General features: G+C 51.4%; 2 protein-coding genes across 6 annotated transcripts; both read left to right on the forward strand.

Moving 5' to 3' along the window:
• The first annotated feature begins 4,132 nt into the window (after positions 1-4,132).
• LOC123714486 lies at positions 4,133-7,648 on the forward strand. Its single transcript, XM_045668747.1, has 9 exons — positions 4,133-4,221; positions 4,378-4,457; positions 5,451-5,546; positions 5,632-5,969; positions 6,056-6,517; positions 6,593-6,929; positions 7,002-7,062; positions 7,155-7,191; positions 7,319-7,648. Coding segments are annotated over exons 1-9 (1,710 nt in total). The 5' UTR covers positions 4,133-4,220; the 3' UTR covers positions 7,617-7,648.
• A 2,307-nt stretch (positions 7,649-9,955) lies between these two features.
• On the forward strand, positions 9,956-18,313 carry LOC123714485 (potassium voltage-gated channel protein eag). Of its 5 annotated transcripts, none has more exons than XM_045668742.1 (13): positions 9,956-10,765; positions 11,567-11,722; positions 11,808-12,041; positions 12,108-12,239; positions 12,309-12,439; positions 12,668-13,063; positions 13,134-13,557; positions 14,167-14,366; positions 14,434-15,095; positions 15,167-15,449; positions 16,669-16,917; positions 16,993-17,124; positions 17,226-18,313. In XM_045668742.1, exons 2-13 carry the CDS (start codon positions 11,644-11,646, stop codon positions 17,349-17,351), a joined length of 3,048 nt encoding a protein of 1,015 aa, XP_045524698.1. In that variant the 5' UTR covers positions 9,956-10,765; positions 11,567-11,643; the 3' UTR covers positions 17,352-18,313. The 5 variants fall into 5 exon arrangements, with proteins under 5 accessions (XP_045524698.1, XP_045524701.1, XP_045524700.1 ...); XM_045668745.1 differs by having other exon boundaries at positions 12,309-12,418; XM_045668744.1 differs by having other exon boundaries at positions 11,811-12,041.
• Positions 18,314-18,320: the final 7 nt, after the last annotated feature.

The following is an 18,320-nucleotide window of genomic DNA, read 5'->3' on the forward strand; positions in this document are numbered from 1 at the left end:
CGCCGTTTGTCATCGAGTCTCTCCCTGACTGGACAACGCACGTCAGGGAGATGAAGCGGCGGCTTGGGCGCACAATTAATGCGCGCGCATTCGGGCAGGGGTTAAAAATCTTACCCCAAGACGAGGAGGAGTACCGTTTGGTGCAGCGGTACCTAGGGGAGTTAGAGAGTAGCGGCGTAAAAGTCGTCTACTTCTCATACTCCCTACCAGCGGAGCGGCAGCTGAAGGTGGCGCTACGAGGCATTCCGGCGGACACGGAGCCCGAGGCCATCTTGTCGGAGCTGCGCGACTTAGGGTTCGAGCCGGAGCACGCTCAGCCCATACGTGCCATCCTGCGCCGCACCCCCGACCTCACCCCCGCTATATACAACATAAAGGAGGTGTTGTGTATACCGGGGGTCACCATTGAATCTTGGCGGGGCAAAAGGGGCCCCGCTCAGTGCCACCGCTGCCAAGGATTTAGGCACTCCTCGCACCAATGCCACCGGGCCTTAGCCTGTGTGCGGTGCGGGGAGGAACACCACTCCGCCGACTGCCCCCTACCAAAGGGGGCCACGCCGAAATGCGCCAACTGCAACTGCTTCGCGGAGGGCCCCAGTAGGGCCGCTCCTGACTCCGCTCCAGCCGCTGGAGCCTCCAGGACCGCCGGACAGCGCGCCGCACGCCCCCGCAGCGGGGGCCCTCTGAGGGGCCAGATGTTCCTCAGCGAGGCGGCGATTGCTGAGGCGGTCGACAGGGCGGTCAACTCATTGTTGAGCGCCCTCTACCCGACTCCGCCTGCCCCGACCCATGGAGGACGCCGGCCGCGCAGTCGAGGCGTAAGACACACATACCAACAACAATGATCTTACGCCTCCTACACTGGAACGCCGAGGGCCTTAAGGGGAAAGGCCCCTACCTGCGCAACATTCTGCGTACACACAAAGTAGATGTTGCGCTCATTTCAGAGACACACCTGCGCCCCACCGACCGCCTGAGTGCTGCGGGCTACTTCGTCTATCGCGAAGAGCATCAGGCGATCAACGGGGCGCCCATGCGCGGCCTGGCAGTGCTGGTTAGAAGGAGTATTCCTCACCGCGCTATCCAGGCCGTCAACCTGACTGGCATCCTGACGCTGGGGGTAGAGCTGGAACTGGGCGGTCAGCCCACAGACGTGTTGGCCGCCTACGCTCCCCCCGGCGCAAATTTCATTGAAGCCGAGCTGGAGGCAGCTCTCAGCGCGAAGCCGACGATCATCGCGGGTGACTGGAATGCCAAACACGTCAACTGGCATTCCCAAGTCACGAACGCGCGAGGCGCTTCTGCATCACGCCGAAGAGCGCGGCTACCTGGTGTGCGGACCTGACTCCGCCACCCACTTTCCTAGGATAGCCGCCCACAGGCCGGACACCATCGATCTGGTGGTGCACAACCGGCCTGACCTCCACCTAGCGCAGGAGGTCCTGATGGACGAATACCAGTCGGACCACCAGCCGGTGCTGTGCCTCATCGCGGGGGCTCCATCCCGCCCGCACGCACCCGGAAGGTCACCGACTGGAACACCTTTGAGTCCATCATGGAAGACACCCCTGCGCCCGGCCCACCGGATTCGACAGGCGCCGTTGACGACATGGCGGAGTCCATGACGCGGCAACTCCAGGCAGCTCTGGCGGCAGCGACCTCAATGCGCACGCCGGAGATCACCTGCCAGGACCTTGCACCCTATGTGCAAAGGCTGATTCAGCGCAAGCGCGCGCTCAGGAGGCAATGGCAGCGCAACCGCTGCCCCGCGCTCAAAACGCAGCTGAATCGCCTCGCCGAACGTGTCAAGGCCGAGCTGGCCTCACACGAACGGCGCACATGGGAGTGCACACTGGGAGAGGCCACCACAGAGCCTACCCGCCTCTACCAACTTTGCCGCCGTCTCTACAGGACTCCAGAGCCGAAGCGTCCCCTTCGCGACAGCAACGGCGCCATCACTTACGATGACACAGATCGGGCCGAAATATTCGCCGAACACCTCCAGCGTCAGTTCTCGCCGAACCCCGCGACGTCCCCTACGCGCGTGGCAGAGGTGGTGAACGCTGTCGAGGAGTGGCTGACGTGCCCGATCTCTACCGATGAAGCCCAGATCTTCTTCTCGCCGTCACAAGTGCGGAAGAGGATCTCACGACTGCGACCCAGGAAGGCGCCGGGACCGGACGGCATCACCCACGAGGCGCTGCGCCATCTGCCCATGAGGTGGATAGTCGCGCTGTCGCGCCTCTTCACGGGTATCCTCCGGTATACGCACTTCCCCAGATCATGGAAAGAGGGCAAGGTGATCTTAATATCGAAGCCCGGGAAGGACTCCCGAGGACCCGAGAGCTATCGACCCATCACCTTGCTCTCGACGCAGTCGAAACTGTTCGAGTGGCTGTTGCTGCAGAGGATCGAACAGTACCTGCAGCCGAGGCCCGAACAGTTCGGCTTCCGCGGCGAGCACAGCACGACGCTGCAGCTGACGAAGGTGCTCTACACTGCAGCCTCGGCCCTCAACAAAAAGGAGGGGGCCGCCGCCGTTATGCTGGACATGGCGAAGGCCTTTGACCGTGTCTGGCACGACGGCCTCGTGCTGAAGCTCATCGAGTCTCCACTACCCCGCCGAATGGTCGCCGTGCTCCGCGCCTTTCTCACCGAGCGCACGTTTTTCGTTGCGACGGGAGAGGCAGCGTCGAGACCGCGACCCATCACGGCGGGAGTCCCGCAAGGCAGCGTGTTATCGCCCCTGCTGTACACCACATACACCGACGACGTTCCGTGCCCCGAGGGGTGCACACTCGCCCTCTACGCCGATGACACGGCGTATGTGGCGACATCGCTGGGGGCCTCGCACGCTGCCCGAAAACTCCAACGGGCTCTGGACCTCCTGCCAGAGTGGCTGGACAAGTGGAGAGTGCCTTCGGCCGGGGTAGGTTGCCACCACCCTTACGCTTCCTGGATCGAGACGTGCCGTGGAAATCGCCGGTCACCTATCTAGGGGTCACCATAGACCGGAGTCTTACCATGAAGCACCACATCTCCAGGGCTGTAAGGAGCGCCAAGTGGGCGACGCACATGCTTCGCCCACTGATCACAGGCAACCTACCCCTCCGCACCAAGCTCGCGCTACACAAATTGTATGTGCGCCCTCACCTCACGTACGCGGCACCGGCGTGGTTCTCCTATGCCAGCGAGACCAACCGCCGAAGACTGCGCATCGTGCAAAACACTGTCCTACGACGCGCAGTAAAGGCACCACGCTACGTGAGGAACGCCACCATAGCGCGAGACTTGCGGATGGAGTCGATCGACGAGTTCGTCGCACGGCTCGCGATGAGGATGTTTGATCGAGCGGACGCCTCTCAACATCCTCACCTCCAAAACATCGCGCCGTGGCACTCCAGGCCGCCCGACCGATACAAGTACCCGCGTGAGCTCTTCTCCGCGGGTCCCGACGACACCAGGGCAGCAGCTGCGGCTTCGACCGCTGGTCGCCTCGCTGGGCCTCCCCCGGGGCCACCGGGGGTCTCACCCGGCGGAGCTTGACCGCGAGCCGCGCTAGCTGCCCGATACCACCTATCATGACACCAGGGTCGTGGTACACCAGGGTCACCAGGGAGGGACACCAAGTCGAGACTACTCCTTGGCCCCCTCATTACCACCGCATACGCCCCGAACAAGACAAAACACCCCCCTCGCGAGGGAGGGTGCAACAATAACCACGATACTAGTCACTTTAGTTTTGAATGTGATATCAAGAGAGAAACACCGAAGCGATAAAGTGAATACAATTAGTGATAAGTGTACTGTGTGAAGTGTGCATAAGTGAAGTAATTAGTGACTGTTTCTGTGTGTAATAAGTGCATTTTTGCGAATAATTTGTGTTCTTAATTTCCTCATTGATTTTTCAACAAATAAACCCTTGAATAAATCTACGGCATTTTCTATCCGATCCCCTAGCTCGTAACAATACGTTATCTGTGATGTTGACTTTTGACGTTTGTATTTGTCAATTTTCGGTGTAATTTGTATTTACTGATATATAAAATAATATAGTGTTGTAATATGATGTACATGTTGTATTATGTAAAACATTAATGACCAACTAAATTGTTATATTAATTGAAGTATGATTATATTTGTGTTTTCTTAATTTTAACTATGTTTTCGTATTTATTACGGTTGTTTACTATTTTTGAAACATATAAAATTAACGTACCAGTAAGTTCAACTTATCTTTTAAAATAAGCTGAGCGACTACACTCTAGAACCGAAATATACATTTTGATACAGTACCTAATAACTTTTGGCAAAACGTAATTTTCTGTAATATTCAATTTTACTGACTCATTAGATAAAATTATTATTATATTTAAGTGGTATTGCGAAGAGAGAGTAAAATAATATTGGAATGCCATTGTGAGAAGTCTAGAAAATTACTACAAGTGGACATGCAGGTAATTAATCTTAGTTTCGATAAGTTTCTCTATTTAGAAATAATGCAAAAGATTTTTATCTTAAAAAAAACAATACATTTGTTTCTTTAATAATAAGTAAAAACTTGAATGTTGTATGCATGCTGGTGAAGTACTAAACTGTAACTTTGATTGCAAGTGATTTCTTAGTTGTTTTTTTTTAAATCATGCTAATCAGTCTCTCTGAAAGAGTTACTGATGGCCTCCTAAGAGTGCATAGGATAGTATTAAGAAACTACATAGTGCTAAGTCTTACTGCCATATATAAAAAAAAATATTGGATTGTGATATACACTAGTCATAATTTGGTTTAAGTGATGTTTCTGAATCGTACCATTAATGTGGCACTCAGTATCTGAGTTCAATCAATGAGAGTTGTAGTAAACTTGGTTAAAAATACCCAACCAAGACCAAACCATTCTTTGTTTAAAAAATCTAAAATTTTGTAGTGTAGCCGCAACTGTAGTGTAACTGTAAAATGTTCACCAAAGACCTAGGTTTGATCAAAGAAAGATATGAGATCTTTCAAGAAATAAAAGAATGTGGTGTCTCCTTAATTTGATAGTAACTTACATAGCATCAGTATACTTGGGATTGGCATATTAAAAGAAGTGAATTTCTGCAGTCATCTGGAAGCAGATGTCAAACTAACTTCAGGCTTCAAAAAGCTTAGTGGTAGAGCAGTATAGATGTACGAGCGAAGGCTGTACATTTTGTACATTAGCAACACATTCTATGTTTTATTTAGTTAAATTTTTATTTATGTCCAGAGAGTATAGCCAGATGTAGGTACTCTCTTCAATTGTTACATTGCATTGTAATTATGTTAACATAGCAATAAACATTAATTTTTCGCTTATATTCTATTGTTATATGCGAGTGGGTAATATAGAGGTAAAACTTCACCTCATTTCTTAAAAGCGTATGGTCCGAGTTGTCGTCTTAAATTTATAATACCAAAATAATCATTTCTAGGAAAGCGGAAGGTTAGAGAGCGGTCAGCGCGCTCTCAGTCCGTCGACGCTACACGAGCGGCTGGTCGGGCACGCGCTCGCCGTCACGGACGATCTGGTGCGTACCGGACCCGCTTTTTAGTTCGGCGAGGAACCCGCGCGGATCTGATCATCACTCCCCCGGTTTCACTCTTTTCTCACAGGAAGGAAGATCGGGTGTTTGGGGTGAACACTCTTATGCTCGCGAGCGCGGCGCCGCGTCCCACTCTCGCGTGCGCACGCTGCTGCTGCCCCGCACTCCTCTCGCCGGGCAGGCCGCACCCCTCGCCCTCGTCGACGCGGTTTCGTCACCGGCCGCGCGTCCCGCGCCACCCCTCGACCACCTCGACGACTCGGATTCGAACGACGACGACGCGACCGCCGCCGCCGATTGGGAGCGCATCGTCCTCGACGCGGCGACCACCGAGGCGCGGCGTCGTCTCGCCGGAGCGGTCGTCCGGCTGCTCACCGAGATGCGCCTCCGCCGCCTCGCGGTAGATCGGTGCGAACCCGTCGTTCCGGCTCTGTCGCGCGAAATTCTCTCTCGAAAGCTCCGCACGCTCTGAAACGATTCTAATCTTCCGGCAGGAGTAGATGGCGGCGCGCAGAATCCGTCAGAGGGGCGGCGGCTCGGCTCCGCGGCGCGCTCGCCACGGCGACGGCCGGCGACAGCGCGTGGCTACACGGCGCCTTGCTCGCGCACCTGCCGCGGTCGCAGAGGACGCCGTACGAGCGCGTGACGGGCGAACTGCGACGCGTCGCGCCCCGTCTCGCCTCCCGCCTCGGGACCGACGCGCCGCCGCCACCGGCCGAGCCGTTGAACGCAGCCCCGCCACCGCTCGACGCCGCGACGCCGGGGCCCTGGCTCGGTTGGGTGAGCGCGGGGCTCGAGCGGCGGGACGAGCGATGGCGCCGGCGGCTGGGCGCGCTGATGCACGTGCGGACTTTGGGCAGCGCGAGCGCCAGAGGCGGGGCGCCCCCGGAACGCTGGTGCGCGACGCGGGCACACGCCGTCCGCTCGGCTCTCGTTCGTTTCCTGCAGGAAGCCGGGTGCGCGAAACTCTCCTCGCGTCAGAGACGATCGGGTGTCCGCATCGCGATCTAATCTCTCCTCTCTCGAAGCAGGTCCCGCCCGGTGATGTTGGGCGGATTCGGCGCGGGCGCGGCTCTAGCGGCGCGGTTGGCGAGCGCCCGCGGAGTGCGCGGGGCGGTGCTGCTGGCGCCGCCGTTGCTGACCGCGGAGGGGCCGGACGAGCCGCCGGGCGAGGCGCCGGCGGCCGCCTTGCTCGTGGCGGGAGGCGCGGCGGCGGCCACCGGGCGCAGCGCCGCCGCGCAGATGGCGGCCGCCGGTGGTTCTCGCCGTCTGCTCCTCGTCGCCGGCGCAGACGACGCGCTTCGTCTGCCGCGCCGTCACCGCCTGCGTCTCGGCCTGCCGCAGCAGGCGCTGGACGCCGCGATCGCAGTACGCGTCTTTAACGAATTCGCTTCGTACGCGAGTCCCCTTCGAACGGTGAATAAATCGTGTCCTTTGCAGGAGGAGTGCGTTCGCTGGATCGGCGAGGTGTGCGCCGAGGAGGAGGACGAACGCACCGAAGGTACGGAAGATACGCGTTCCGAATATTTTTTCTCTTTTTAATACTCGAGTGTATATATATATATATACATAATAAACTCTGTCTGACCGCAGAGTGCGCCGGAGTCTCCGTCGCCGCCGTCGTGTCGCCGTAAGTATCGATCTATTTGCCTTTTCACTCACCGTTTTGGAGCTGACCTTCCCATACCTCTCGTTTTAAATCCCCTTTCGCTCGCTTTATTTTTGTTGTCGATCGATCCGTTCGTCTCTCTCGATAGGGGGGGAGCCGGGGCGGCGGAGGGCCGCGTGGTGTCACGCGTGTCCGGCGGGACTCCGCTGGCGCTGCGGCCCCCGGGCGGCCGCCGCGCCGACTTTCACGCCGCCGACATCATGCGCCTACCCATCGTGTTCGCCGACGACTTGCCCGACGCCGCCGAGCCGAAAGAGGAACGACTGCGAGTCGTGGCCGGCGCCACGAGGACGACGCGCGTCATCGTGACGAAGCGCTCCGCTCTCGAAGGCGCTCCGACAGTCCGGCGACCGCGCGCCGCCGACTCGCAACGCCGCCGGCCCTGATTCGGCATAAGAAATTATACGTTACGACGCTATCGAGTTGTTTTTATCACCGACCGCACTCGGTGTGACTGTAAATAAATAATTCGTTACAGAGAATTTGGCTTCAAGTTCACATGGGTCAGAAACGGAAACATCTATATCCGTAAGGGTCAGAGTGAACCAGCCAAACGTATCATTTCACTGGAACACCTAAACAACCTTCGGTTATGATAAATCCTCGTTCATACCAGTAACATCAGTCTCCAAGGTTTCTTGTATTAATATTTACTACCAGGCTGTGCGTGGCTTGAGAACAAACAATAACAATCTTTATGCCAGCGGCCTAAATGAGGACTATGACGCTATTGTGTTCACGGAGACCTGGTTGCTGCCTGAAATTGGTAACGGAGAACTATTTGACTCTAGATACACTGTATATCGCAAAGAACGCAATTCTACTACTAAGTTGAGAGGTGGCGGAGTCCTGATAGCAATCAAAAAAAGTATTGGAAGTAAACGTTTGGTGCACCTAGAATCTGACCACGAAGAGTTATGGATATCTTTGACATTGCAAAAGAATGATCGACGACCAACTTTAGGTCTTAAAAGAAGCTTGATTTTGGGGGACCTTAATCTTAGTTTCTTGTCTTGGTGTCCTAGTGAAGTCCCTAATACTCTGGCCCCCGTCAACGATAGCAATAATTCACTTGGTGTTACATTAATGCATTTTATGCCTTTAGCCTCTCTTAATCAATACAATTATGTTCGTAATAGTGATAAGAGAATATTGGATCTAGTTCTTTCTAATATTGTTTTAAATCTTCGGGAAGCAGACAAACGCCTAATTAAAAAAAGATATACTACACCCACCACTCGTAATATGTTTGGCTATGCATACTTCATGTAAGTCTGTTAAAAATAATACAACTACTAAATTAAACTTTTTTAAGGCAGATTATTCTGCAATTAATAGTCATCTGCGTAACATTGACTGGATGCAAGCGCTAAATATAAGTGGTAACATAGATGACATGGTTGCTGCGTTTTATAATGAAATTGATGGTATCATTACAGCTCACGTCCTTCGTACAAAATCTACAAATCAAACTATCCACCGTGGTTCGATAAAGCTATCATTGGTCTACTTAAAAAGAAAAATAAGCTTCGGAAAAAAATTCGAAAATTTGGTAACCCGCGCGATGAGTATGAATTTAAATTGCTCCGTCCTCGTTGTGATAAATTAATCAGCAATAAATACAAAGCGTATATTAGTTATGTTGAAAATAATATATCTAAAAATATAGAACATTTTTGGAACTTCATTAAGCACAAAAGAGAAGACTCCTATACTATAATACCACAAGAAATGTATCGAGGTGGTGAAAAGGCCACACAAATGAGCGAAATAGCTAATTTATTTGCGGAGCACTTAAGTCAGTTTCAATAGTGTAATAAATGAAGTTCAAAATCCCGCTATATGTAATGTCTAACCGTTATGCAATGTTAAAATCACTGATACGAAAAGAAACTACCAGTCTCATCAAAATACACTATCGACGGAGTACCACTACTCCAGGACCATGAAATTAGGGATTTGGGAGTTATATTAGATAGTAATTTATCTTTCGTACCGCATTATAATTCAATAACCAATAAAGCTTCTAGTATGATAGGTTTCATAAGGCGGTCGACTAAGTGTTTTAAAAATGTAAAGACCAAAATCATACTATTTAATTCCCTGGTCCGAAGCATTATGGAATACGGTAGTGTTGTTTGGAACCCTCAATATTCGGTCCATATTGACAGAATCAAACGAATTAATTGCCATTTCTCCAAACATCTATGCCGATTAAGTGATACAATTAGCTATAAGAGCGAGTATAAAAAAGGACTAGCTTTCTTTCACCTGCAATCACTATAATACTTTTCATGACCATATTATGACGCAGCTGGTTTCCAGAATTGATCTTACTAATGACAAATGAGTGGCCTACTATGCTTTATTCGCGGAGTATTTTATTTGGAGAGGCACTAAAGGTCATCTCCTCGCATTGTCAAAGGAGTGGAGTTTATCTAATTCACTCCAATGTAGCAGTTTACCCCAATCTAATGGCATATACAGAGACATTGTTTGACTTCAAAAGCCTGATGTCGTCGTTATATAATAGAACTTTGGAAGATTTAATAACGCTTGAGGGGTCGTTAATCATAATCAAAATATGCAACGGTACTACATTTAAACCCTGGTTAAAACCTGGGCTGCGTGCTGGATATGGCTGCAAGATATTAGGTCCTTACATATGAAATTTTATACATAATATTTTGTTTTTAATTTATTAAGACCACATAATTAGGACAAACACAAAAATATAAAAAGCGGTGCCATCCCTATAAAATGTGGACACGACACGAACGCGCGACGCGACGCGAAATCAAGTAGATATAATAAACAGTGTTAATACCTAATTAAGTAAGTTAATAATACAAAAAACCTTAAGCAGAACAGTACCACATGCAATTATACTTCATCTACCTGACACCGCTCATCAATTTCTCGTGACACTATGTCAGCCGCGAGCCGGCTTCCTCCGTAGCCATGCGCAACGCACGCTAAAGCTCGGTGACGGGTTCGATTGGCAATCGGTGAACTGTCCCGCCGGAGTGACAGCGAGGTAGGGGACGCATGCGTGCAGCATTTGACGGCGCGCGGCAGTGCGGCCTCGCGGGCGGAGCGTGACGCGCGGCGGCTTGCGAGTCTCGAGCCGCTCGGTCCAGACCCAAGTTCCGCGCTCCGTGAACGGTGTCCGCCGCCGCCCGCTTGTCACGCGGCCTGACCCAGTCGATCGCTAGCGGTCTTACGCCTAACCGTGCGCATCCGCTCGCCTCCGACCTCTCCAGGACTCAGGACCCGTCGCGAATCACTCGATCGATTCGAGCACGACACGAGCGGAGCGGTGAAGTGCGCCGCTTCGGCATTATGTGAGCTGCGGACGCTCGGTTTTCCTAATTGAGTTACATAAGCGAATCCGTTCGCGCTCGTCGATCTCGATCCTAAACAATAATAAATCCGTCGAGTGCCTCCGTCGACCAGCTCTCTTCGGTCCCCTGGCGCAGGGACTAGTGGACTCGTCGACGCCGAGCGATAGTTTGCTGTTCCGTCACCGTTATAGGTAGTTGCTTAGATTTGCAGTGATCGAAAAGCGTCTCAGGCTGAGCCTTGAGCACACATATTCGCGATAATTATTCAAATTAAGACGATGTCGTAAGTATAATCCTCATAAAGTGATAACAGGTGGAGTAAGTTGTGCGTTGCATTTGAGTATCTTAATGATCCAGTTCTGATGATCGAAGCGCATTGACCTCTAGTGCAGTGCTCCAGATCTTGGGTAGAGTATTAATAAGGTATCGGTGCCTCATCATCGGCATTTGATGTCAGGGACTAAGGGACAGCTAAAATTTAGTGTACATAGTTTTATTTATCTTTTGACATTTTGTCCCTATGATTTAAATATTCTGTTTGTTTGTACAGTCGAAACTCGATACCCCCGTCATACATAACGAAGATACTTTCCGTCTGTTTAATAATTAATTTTCATATTGATCAACCTTCTGTATCTTGAACACCGAAGTACGTTAGCCGTGAAAAAAGTGTAATTTAAATCTTGTTTTTCTGCGATATAATAAATCAATAAACACAAATAATGGTTTGTATCATGCTATATAGGGGGTTTTCGTAAAAAGACCTTTGTTTATTATCAGTCAAAAATATATTTTAGCATGTTAATATACTTAGTTTAACTAACTATATACCTATGTAGGTAGTTTAGTTGTAGATTAATGATATTTCGTGATGAAGTTAACAGTTAACTTAATTTGTAAGTATGTATGTACCGTAATCTCTAAAACGGTTTTTAGTTTTTCATCACCTTCGTGTCAGACAAATATTTTAACAAATTTGATTTACTTTTTAGGAAGGCAGCAAGCAACGCAACGAAGTGCGGGCAAGATGTGGCGCTGTTGAGAGGCGACAAAGGCGCAGCGCAAAGTGATGCCGGGGGGGCGGCGGGGGCTCGTAGCCCCGCAGAACACCTTCCTCGAAAACATCATTCGCCGCTCCTCATCGCAGCGTCAGTAGTCAACCTTTTTTAAATAACGCTTAAACAACAGTCGAAGTCGAAGGGTTATGTAAAGACTTGGACTCGTGTGTTACAGCAGACAGCAGTTTTCTGCTGGCCAACGCGCAGATCGTAGATTACCCCATTGTATACTGCAACGAGACCTTCTGCAAGATGAGTGGTTACAACCGCGCGGAGGTGATGCAAAAATCTTGCCGCTGCGGCTGGATGCACGGCGAGCTGACGGAGAAAGAGGCGCTCGAACGCGTCGATCGCGCACTCGACCACCACCTCGCCGACCAGTTCGAGATCCTGCTCTACAAGAAGAACCGTGAGTGCTTCCGTGTTCTCCGGATCCGCTCTGCCACTGCAGCCTCACACGTCTCTGCCTGTGCAGGTACGCCGCTGTGGCTACTGGTGCACGTGGCCCCGATCCGCAACGAGCGCGAGCTCGTCGTGCTTTTTCTGCTCACCTTCCGCGACATCACCGCACTCAAGCAGCCTATCGACGCAGACGACCCCAAGGGAGGTAAGTCGTTGCCGCATCATGTTCGAGTCTACAGTGACCGTATCTAATTCGATGACGTGTCTCGTGCAGGTCTGTCCAAGTTTGCCAAGCTGGCGCGATCGGTGACGCGCTCGCGCTCGGTGCTGGTGTCGGCGCTGCCTGCACTGAAGGAGCCGGCGCGGCAGAGCCACCTCGCGCATGTCAGTACACCCGCAGCGCATGTAAACACGCACCCTTTTCCTCGCTTGAAATTACCGCACTTCGTTCGACCGTCTCGGCCTGCCTCATGCTAGTTTCAGATGTTTTATTGTTTTTGCCTTCCGTATTCCGGTATTTTTGTGTACGGTTCCTAATGTAAATAATAAAAACTATTACAAAACGCTATCTTTGTCATCGCTAGACCTCGACGATTAGAGTCCCGGCGGATGTAATGCGGTTGGCGTTCGCAGGTGATGTCGCTATCTGGAGAAGTGCTTCCGCAGTACAGGCAGGAGGCGCCCAAGACGCCCCCGCACATTCTGCTTCACTACTGCGCCTTCAAGGCCATCTGGGACTGGATTATCCTGTGCCTCACCTTCTACACGGCCATCATGGTTCCCTATAATGTGGCCTTTAAGAATAAAACTAGCGAAGATGTATCGCTGCTCGTGATCGACTCGATCGTGGACGTTGTGTTCTTCATCGACATAGTGCTTAACTTTCACACGACGTTCGTGGGGCCGGGTGGTGAAGTGGTCAGTGACCCAAAGGTCATCAGAAAAAACTACTTCAAATCATGGTTTCTCATCGATTTGCTATCTTGCCTACCTTACGATGTGTTTAACGCGTTCGACCACGACGAGGACGTAAGTATGGGTGTGGGGGTGTAATGGATGGTGGAAGTGGGGGGGTGGTAGTGACCGGTGCACTTTGCAGGGTATCGGCAGCCTGTTCAGCGCCCTCAAGGTTGTGCGGCTGCTGCGTTTGGGTCGCGTGGTGCGTAAGCTGGACCGCTACTTGGAGTACGGTGCCGCTATGCTCATCCTGTTGCTGTGCTTCTACATGCTCGTGGCACACTGGCTGGCCTGCGTATGGTATAGCATCGGACGTTCGGACGCCGACTCGGGCCTGCAGTATTCATGGTTGTGGAAGCTGGCTAATGTAACACAGAGTCCGTACTCTTACGTGTGGTCCAATGAATCAGACGGGCCCGAACTCGTTAATGGGCCCTCGCGCAAGACCATGTACGTGACTGCCCTCTACTTCACCATGACGTGCATGACCTCCGTGGGCTTCGGTAACGTGGCCGCCGAGACCGATAACGAGAAGATCTTCACCATCTGCATGATGATCGTGGCAGGTGCCGGAACTCTTCTCTTATTAGCCGGAGCACGCCCTGACCTCGCGACCCCCGCGCAGTCTTCTGCGCTGGGGGCCGCCCTGCCCTTTTATTCCCTCTTCCTATCCTCAGTTCTTTTTACTAATATATGAATAGATTACTCAAATTTTAAAATATATTATAAGGTCTTTATTGGTGCGGGGTGAAACACAAACCACAATCGAGCATTGTTGCGAAAAGCCGTATTCACTGAATCAATCCCGTTAAAAAATTACAACAAAGTATAAAATCAATTGTTCTTAAACAAGTTAATTTTTTTATGTTATATAAGTACTAGTGCACTGCACGTTTAGGATGTCTACGTTGAGATTCTTCAAAAGTATTTTTCTATCCTTAAAGTCATCATGAATTCCATTCCCAATGCCTACCCGTCCCGTTCCCCGTGCAGGCCCACGAAGCGTCACACAGTTGAACGCCGCAACCCCGGCCCACGCCGCCGTCTAGTTTCGCCTAACACAACACGCGCCAAAGGCTCGCGATTGTGTTTTGCGAAATTCCAGCCGGGCGGGGGACGGGGTCGGGGTGCGAGGGGGAGGGGGATAGCTAAGCTCGAGTGTTTACTGCCGGCAGCGCTACTGTACGCGACAATATTCGGGCACGTGACTACCATCATTCAGCAGATGACGTCGGCGACGGCAAAGTACCACGACATGTTGAACAACGTGAGAGAATTTATGAAACTCCACGAGGTGCCCAAGGCACTCAGCGAGCGAGTCATGGACTACGTCGTCTCTACCTGGGCTATGACAAAGGGGCTCGACACCGATAAGGTTAGACGATGCGATTATTCAGCGTAGAGAGTTCTGTCCGGACTAATCATAACTTGCGCTCTCGCAGGTGCTGAACTACTGCCCGAAGGACATGAAGGCAGACATCTGCGTGCATCTCAATCGCAAGGTCTTCAACGAGCATCCGGCTTTTCGGCTGGCGTCGGACGGCTGTCTGCGTGCGCTCGCCATGCATTTCCATATGTCGCACTCGGCGCCGGGCGACTTGCTCTACCACACGGGCGAGTCTATTGATTCACTTTGCTTTATCGTGACCGGCAGCCTAGAGGTGATCCAGGACGACGAGGTCGTGGCCATCCTTGGCAAAGGCGACGTGTTCGGCGACTCTTTTTGGAAGGACAGTGCCGTCGGCCAGTCGGCGGCCAACGTACGTGCGCTCACTTATTGCGACTTGCACACCATCAAGCGCGATCGCCTGCTCGAAGTGCTCGACTTCTACCAAGCCTTCGCCAACAGCTTCGCGCGCAACCTCACGCTCACCTACAATCTACGACACCGCCTCATCTTCCGCAAGGTGGCTGACGTGCGTCGCGAGCGCGAGCTTATGGAGCGCCGTAAGCGCGAGCCGCACCTCGAACAGGCACAGGACCACCTCGTGCGCAAGATTTTCTCGCGTTTCCGCCGCGAGCGAAGCGTAGCCGCCGCGCCAGCTCGTCCCGCCGCGCCGTCGATTGCCCCGGCCGACAGCGATTCGGAACCCGCACCGGCCGTGTTAGTAGACATCGCCGACGTGACACTTTCCGGACGCGATATCCTTAAATAAAATATACATATCATTTTAGAAGTGGAGCAAGTGCGACTTCGTTGGCAGAAGGCAGTTGCGTAACCTCGGGAGCCACCGGAGAGGGTACAGTCGCGGGGTCGGTGGCGACTACGGGAAGCACAGTTGCAGGTACGGCGGCTGCCCGCGGAAAGTGGGGACGACTGCTGGCGGGCGGTGCCCACTCGCTTGAAGGGGGCGACCCGCCACGGGCGGCTTTTACGCGTTCCCTCAGCGCGCGGGATAACGCTAGCCCCGCTGCCGCCACGTCCTCTACGACATCTCTCACCAGCGTGACGCTGAAGGTTCACAAATTTTGAAATAATTTCTAATAACTAATTGATTTATCTAGTCATGAGGTAGTCAATAACAAACTATCACGGTAAAATATGTAATCAGAAGTTAAACTTGAGCGTAATTATTATTATTTTTTATTATCACGCCTTTTTCCCGAAGAGGTAGGCAGAGACCACGGATCTCTGTCTCTACGATCCTGATATACCTCTCTCGCTTCATTCATGACATTCGTCGGTAATGGGTACTTTTAACTTGCCCTTCTCTAGAACCTCCTCCATTTGGTCCAGGTATGTACGACAAGTCCTACCCAACACGATTTTACCATCCACGGTTTTCATGTAAATCCTAATTGTTAATCGCTTCTTATTCATCCGTTCCACGTTTTTACCTTTTCTGCATCTATCAAAACATCCAATACAGTCCTATTGACTCCTTTTTCAAATACCATAGATTTTGATTTCCTATGTTCACTTTCCTCGTAACACTCAAAACCGTTTTGCGTTACCAGCTCCTGCAATTCCTCCACCGAAACGCAACTATCACTAGGTCATCAGCGTATAGGAGACAATGTTCCAGTAGCTTGCCCATTTTTAATCCCATTCAAATATTTCTGACAATTGTCCATCAATGGGTTGCACAGCCACGGGAAAGCAACGCAACCCTGTCTGACACCTTTCTCGATAGGAAACCATCCCGTGCGCATTCATTACCTTTAAAACTTCCGCAATCCCGTTCACGCTGATCTTGCCTGTAACTTACCCTGGTTATACGGTGGAATTTAGTTAAGTGACAGGATCCTTGTCAAATTAACCTTCAAAATACTCCGTCCATCTATCTAGCGGGTTATCTCCATAATTGTTCCGCCTTGGTCATGAATTTTGACAATTACGGACATCTTTGCTATAAAACTCTTAACTATATACTATTTAATTATTTAGCTAATTATTAAAATTACATAGATACCTTAAAATATTTGTATATATTTGGATACCTCAATATAAACAATGCATAAGTCATAACACAAGTTTAGAAATACCATCAAACCACATAACTTAGCCTTGTTATTTGTTAAGTATACCAGATTAGATTAATTATCGCAATGAACTGCTGCATTACCGTTTCCTTCTTTTTACAACGTCGAAGCTATCTCTCAAGATAAGTAAAGGGATATAACGATACCCTGCGTATAAATAGTCCCACCATGTAAGCTGTTCACATGTTTGACAGAGTGCGTTCGGACGAGGGCGCGCAAGTAGCGTGTTGACTGGAACCACCCGTCGTGACCCTATCGACGAGGAGGCGCCGGTTCCACCCGCCGCCGTCGGCACTGCATCCGCGACAGCGGCCACTACAACTGTTGCGACGACAATGGCGCCGGCGACGGCCACGGCGAGCGCTGCGGCAGTGAGTCACGAAGCTGCATTAGCAGAACTGCGACGAGACGTTCGCAACGAAGTGCAACGGTTACAGCACAAGGTACTCGTCCTCGCGACTATGGGACGGTGAATACCCGGTCCGCTTTTCACTCTCGTTTCTCGCGGTTGCCGGCAGCTGGCGCGCGTGGAGGAGCTGCTGACTCTGCTCGCCTCTCGTCTCGGCGCCGATCCCCACGAGGTGCCCTCTGGCCCCTCCGACGGACCCGATCGCCCCGACTCCGCCGTCGCCAGGAAACGACGCTCCAAGGTCACACGACGTATACGTCACCGCCGCGCGGTCAGAGCCCGGCCCCTTATTAAATCCTATGTTTTATATAAAAACGCTCCGTTTGTTATCCGAAAATGCAGGCACGCAGCAAAGGAGCGGCACCGCAGGCGCCCTCGTCGAGCACCCCGACGACGCCCACGGAGGCTCCCGGGCACTCGGGAGAGACCCCGGGCTCGGCTACTCTCCGCCGGCGCGAGTTCGTGTAGCGCGGCGCGGCGGGCGGCCGCCCCCGCTAGCCGCTCGCTCCCCGTGAACTTCGACACTGTACAGTAGAACATAGACTCGCGTGTAGGGCCCGGTGATGGGGCGACACGTCTTCTAGGCCGAGGCCGGAAGTGCGCGACACGCAATATTGTAAGATAGTATCGCGAGAAAGTGTATAAAATAATGTTTAAGCCGCTTAACTTTGTGAGACGTTTTAAATGTAGTTTTGAGAAGCAATATAATTAGTATATACCAAATGAATCGTTCTTCGTACACTAGAGACTTACAACCGACCAAGTATTTTCTTATCGGCCAGAGGTTATTTTAAAGTTTCTCTTTGTAAATATTGTACGGCAGAAGCCGTCTGTTAAGCTATTTAATATTTTCTACTGCACTCGCCACACGCTAATGTCGAATTTCCGATACTTTATATCGAGACGTCCGCGTCGTCGTAGGCTCACCTGTGATGCAATAGTGCTTTCGTTCCACGACAGGGGTACTCCGTGTACACTTATAGGTTTACCTATTTAGTTAGTCGAGTGTTAAAATATTCCTAACACATATCTCGAGCGTTATTCGAGTATATCGTAAACGGGGCCGTCTAGTCTGGGACCGGCCGGGCCCGTTTCTACTGCCTTTCGAAAACGGTGATATGCTTAGTCAATTATTTAAGATTATAACGACGCCAAGTCAATGGGTTATTTTATTGTGAGCTTTCTCTTTCCTCCTGTTCTCCAACGTTTCAACTCATAACTATGTCTAGGCGGACGACGCTTTCGCTACAATTACTCTCTAATACTCTCACGCCACATAAACAATCCCGGGTTCGGCGGAGTCTAGCGCCACCGCTGAACTCGATCGAGCCCGGCGCTCCCGTCTAGACATACTTATAACGAAGATTTCGGAGCTGCGCGGCGGAGACGGCGTCTCCGGACATGTATTATGAAATAATGATCGTTTATGTAGAATCG

This window comes from Pieris brassicae, chromosome 9, assembly GCF_905147105.1.
Source record: "Pieris brassicae chromosome 9, ilPieBrab1.1, whole genome shotgun sequence".
Lineage (NCBI taxonomy): Eukaryota > Metazoa > Arthropoda > Insecta > Lepidoptera > Pieridae > Pieris > Pieris brassicae.

What these genes read in the sequence shown, in the direction of transcription:
- LOC123714486 (XM_045668747.1), top strand. An exon ending in TACTACAAGTGGACATGCAG is followed by an intron (nt 4,458 to 5,450) that starts GTAATTAATCTT and finishes AATCATTTCTAG; the next exon opens with GAAAGCGGAAGGTTAGAGAG. An exon ending in TCGCCGTCACGGACGATCTG is followed by an intron (nt 5,547 to 5,631) that starts GTGCGTACCGGA and finishes CTTTTCTCACAG; the next exon opens with GAAGGAAGATCGGGTGTTTG.
- LOC123714485 (XM_045668741.1), top strand. Translation starts at nt 11,644, where the DNA reads ATGCCGGGGGGGCGGCGGGGGCTCGTAGCCCCGCAGAACACCTTCCTC. An exon ending in TCGCCGCTCCTCATCGCAGC is followed by an intron (nt 11,723 to 11,807) that starts GTCAGTAGTCAA and finishes CGTGTGTTACAG; the next exon opens with CAGACAGCAGTTTTCTGCTG. An exon ending in CGTTCGACCACGACGAGGAC is followed by an intron (nt 13,064 to 13,133) that starts GTAAGTATGGGT and finishes TGCACTTTGCAG; the next exon opens with GGTATCGGCAGCCTGTTCAG.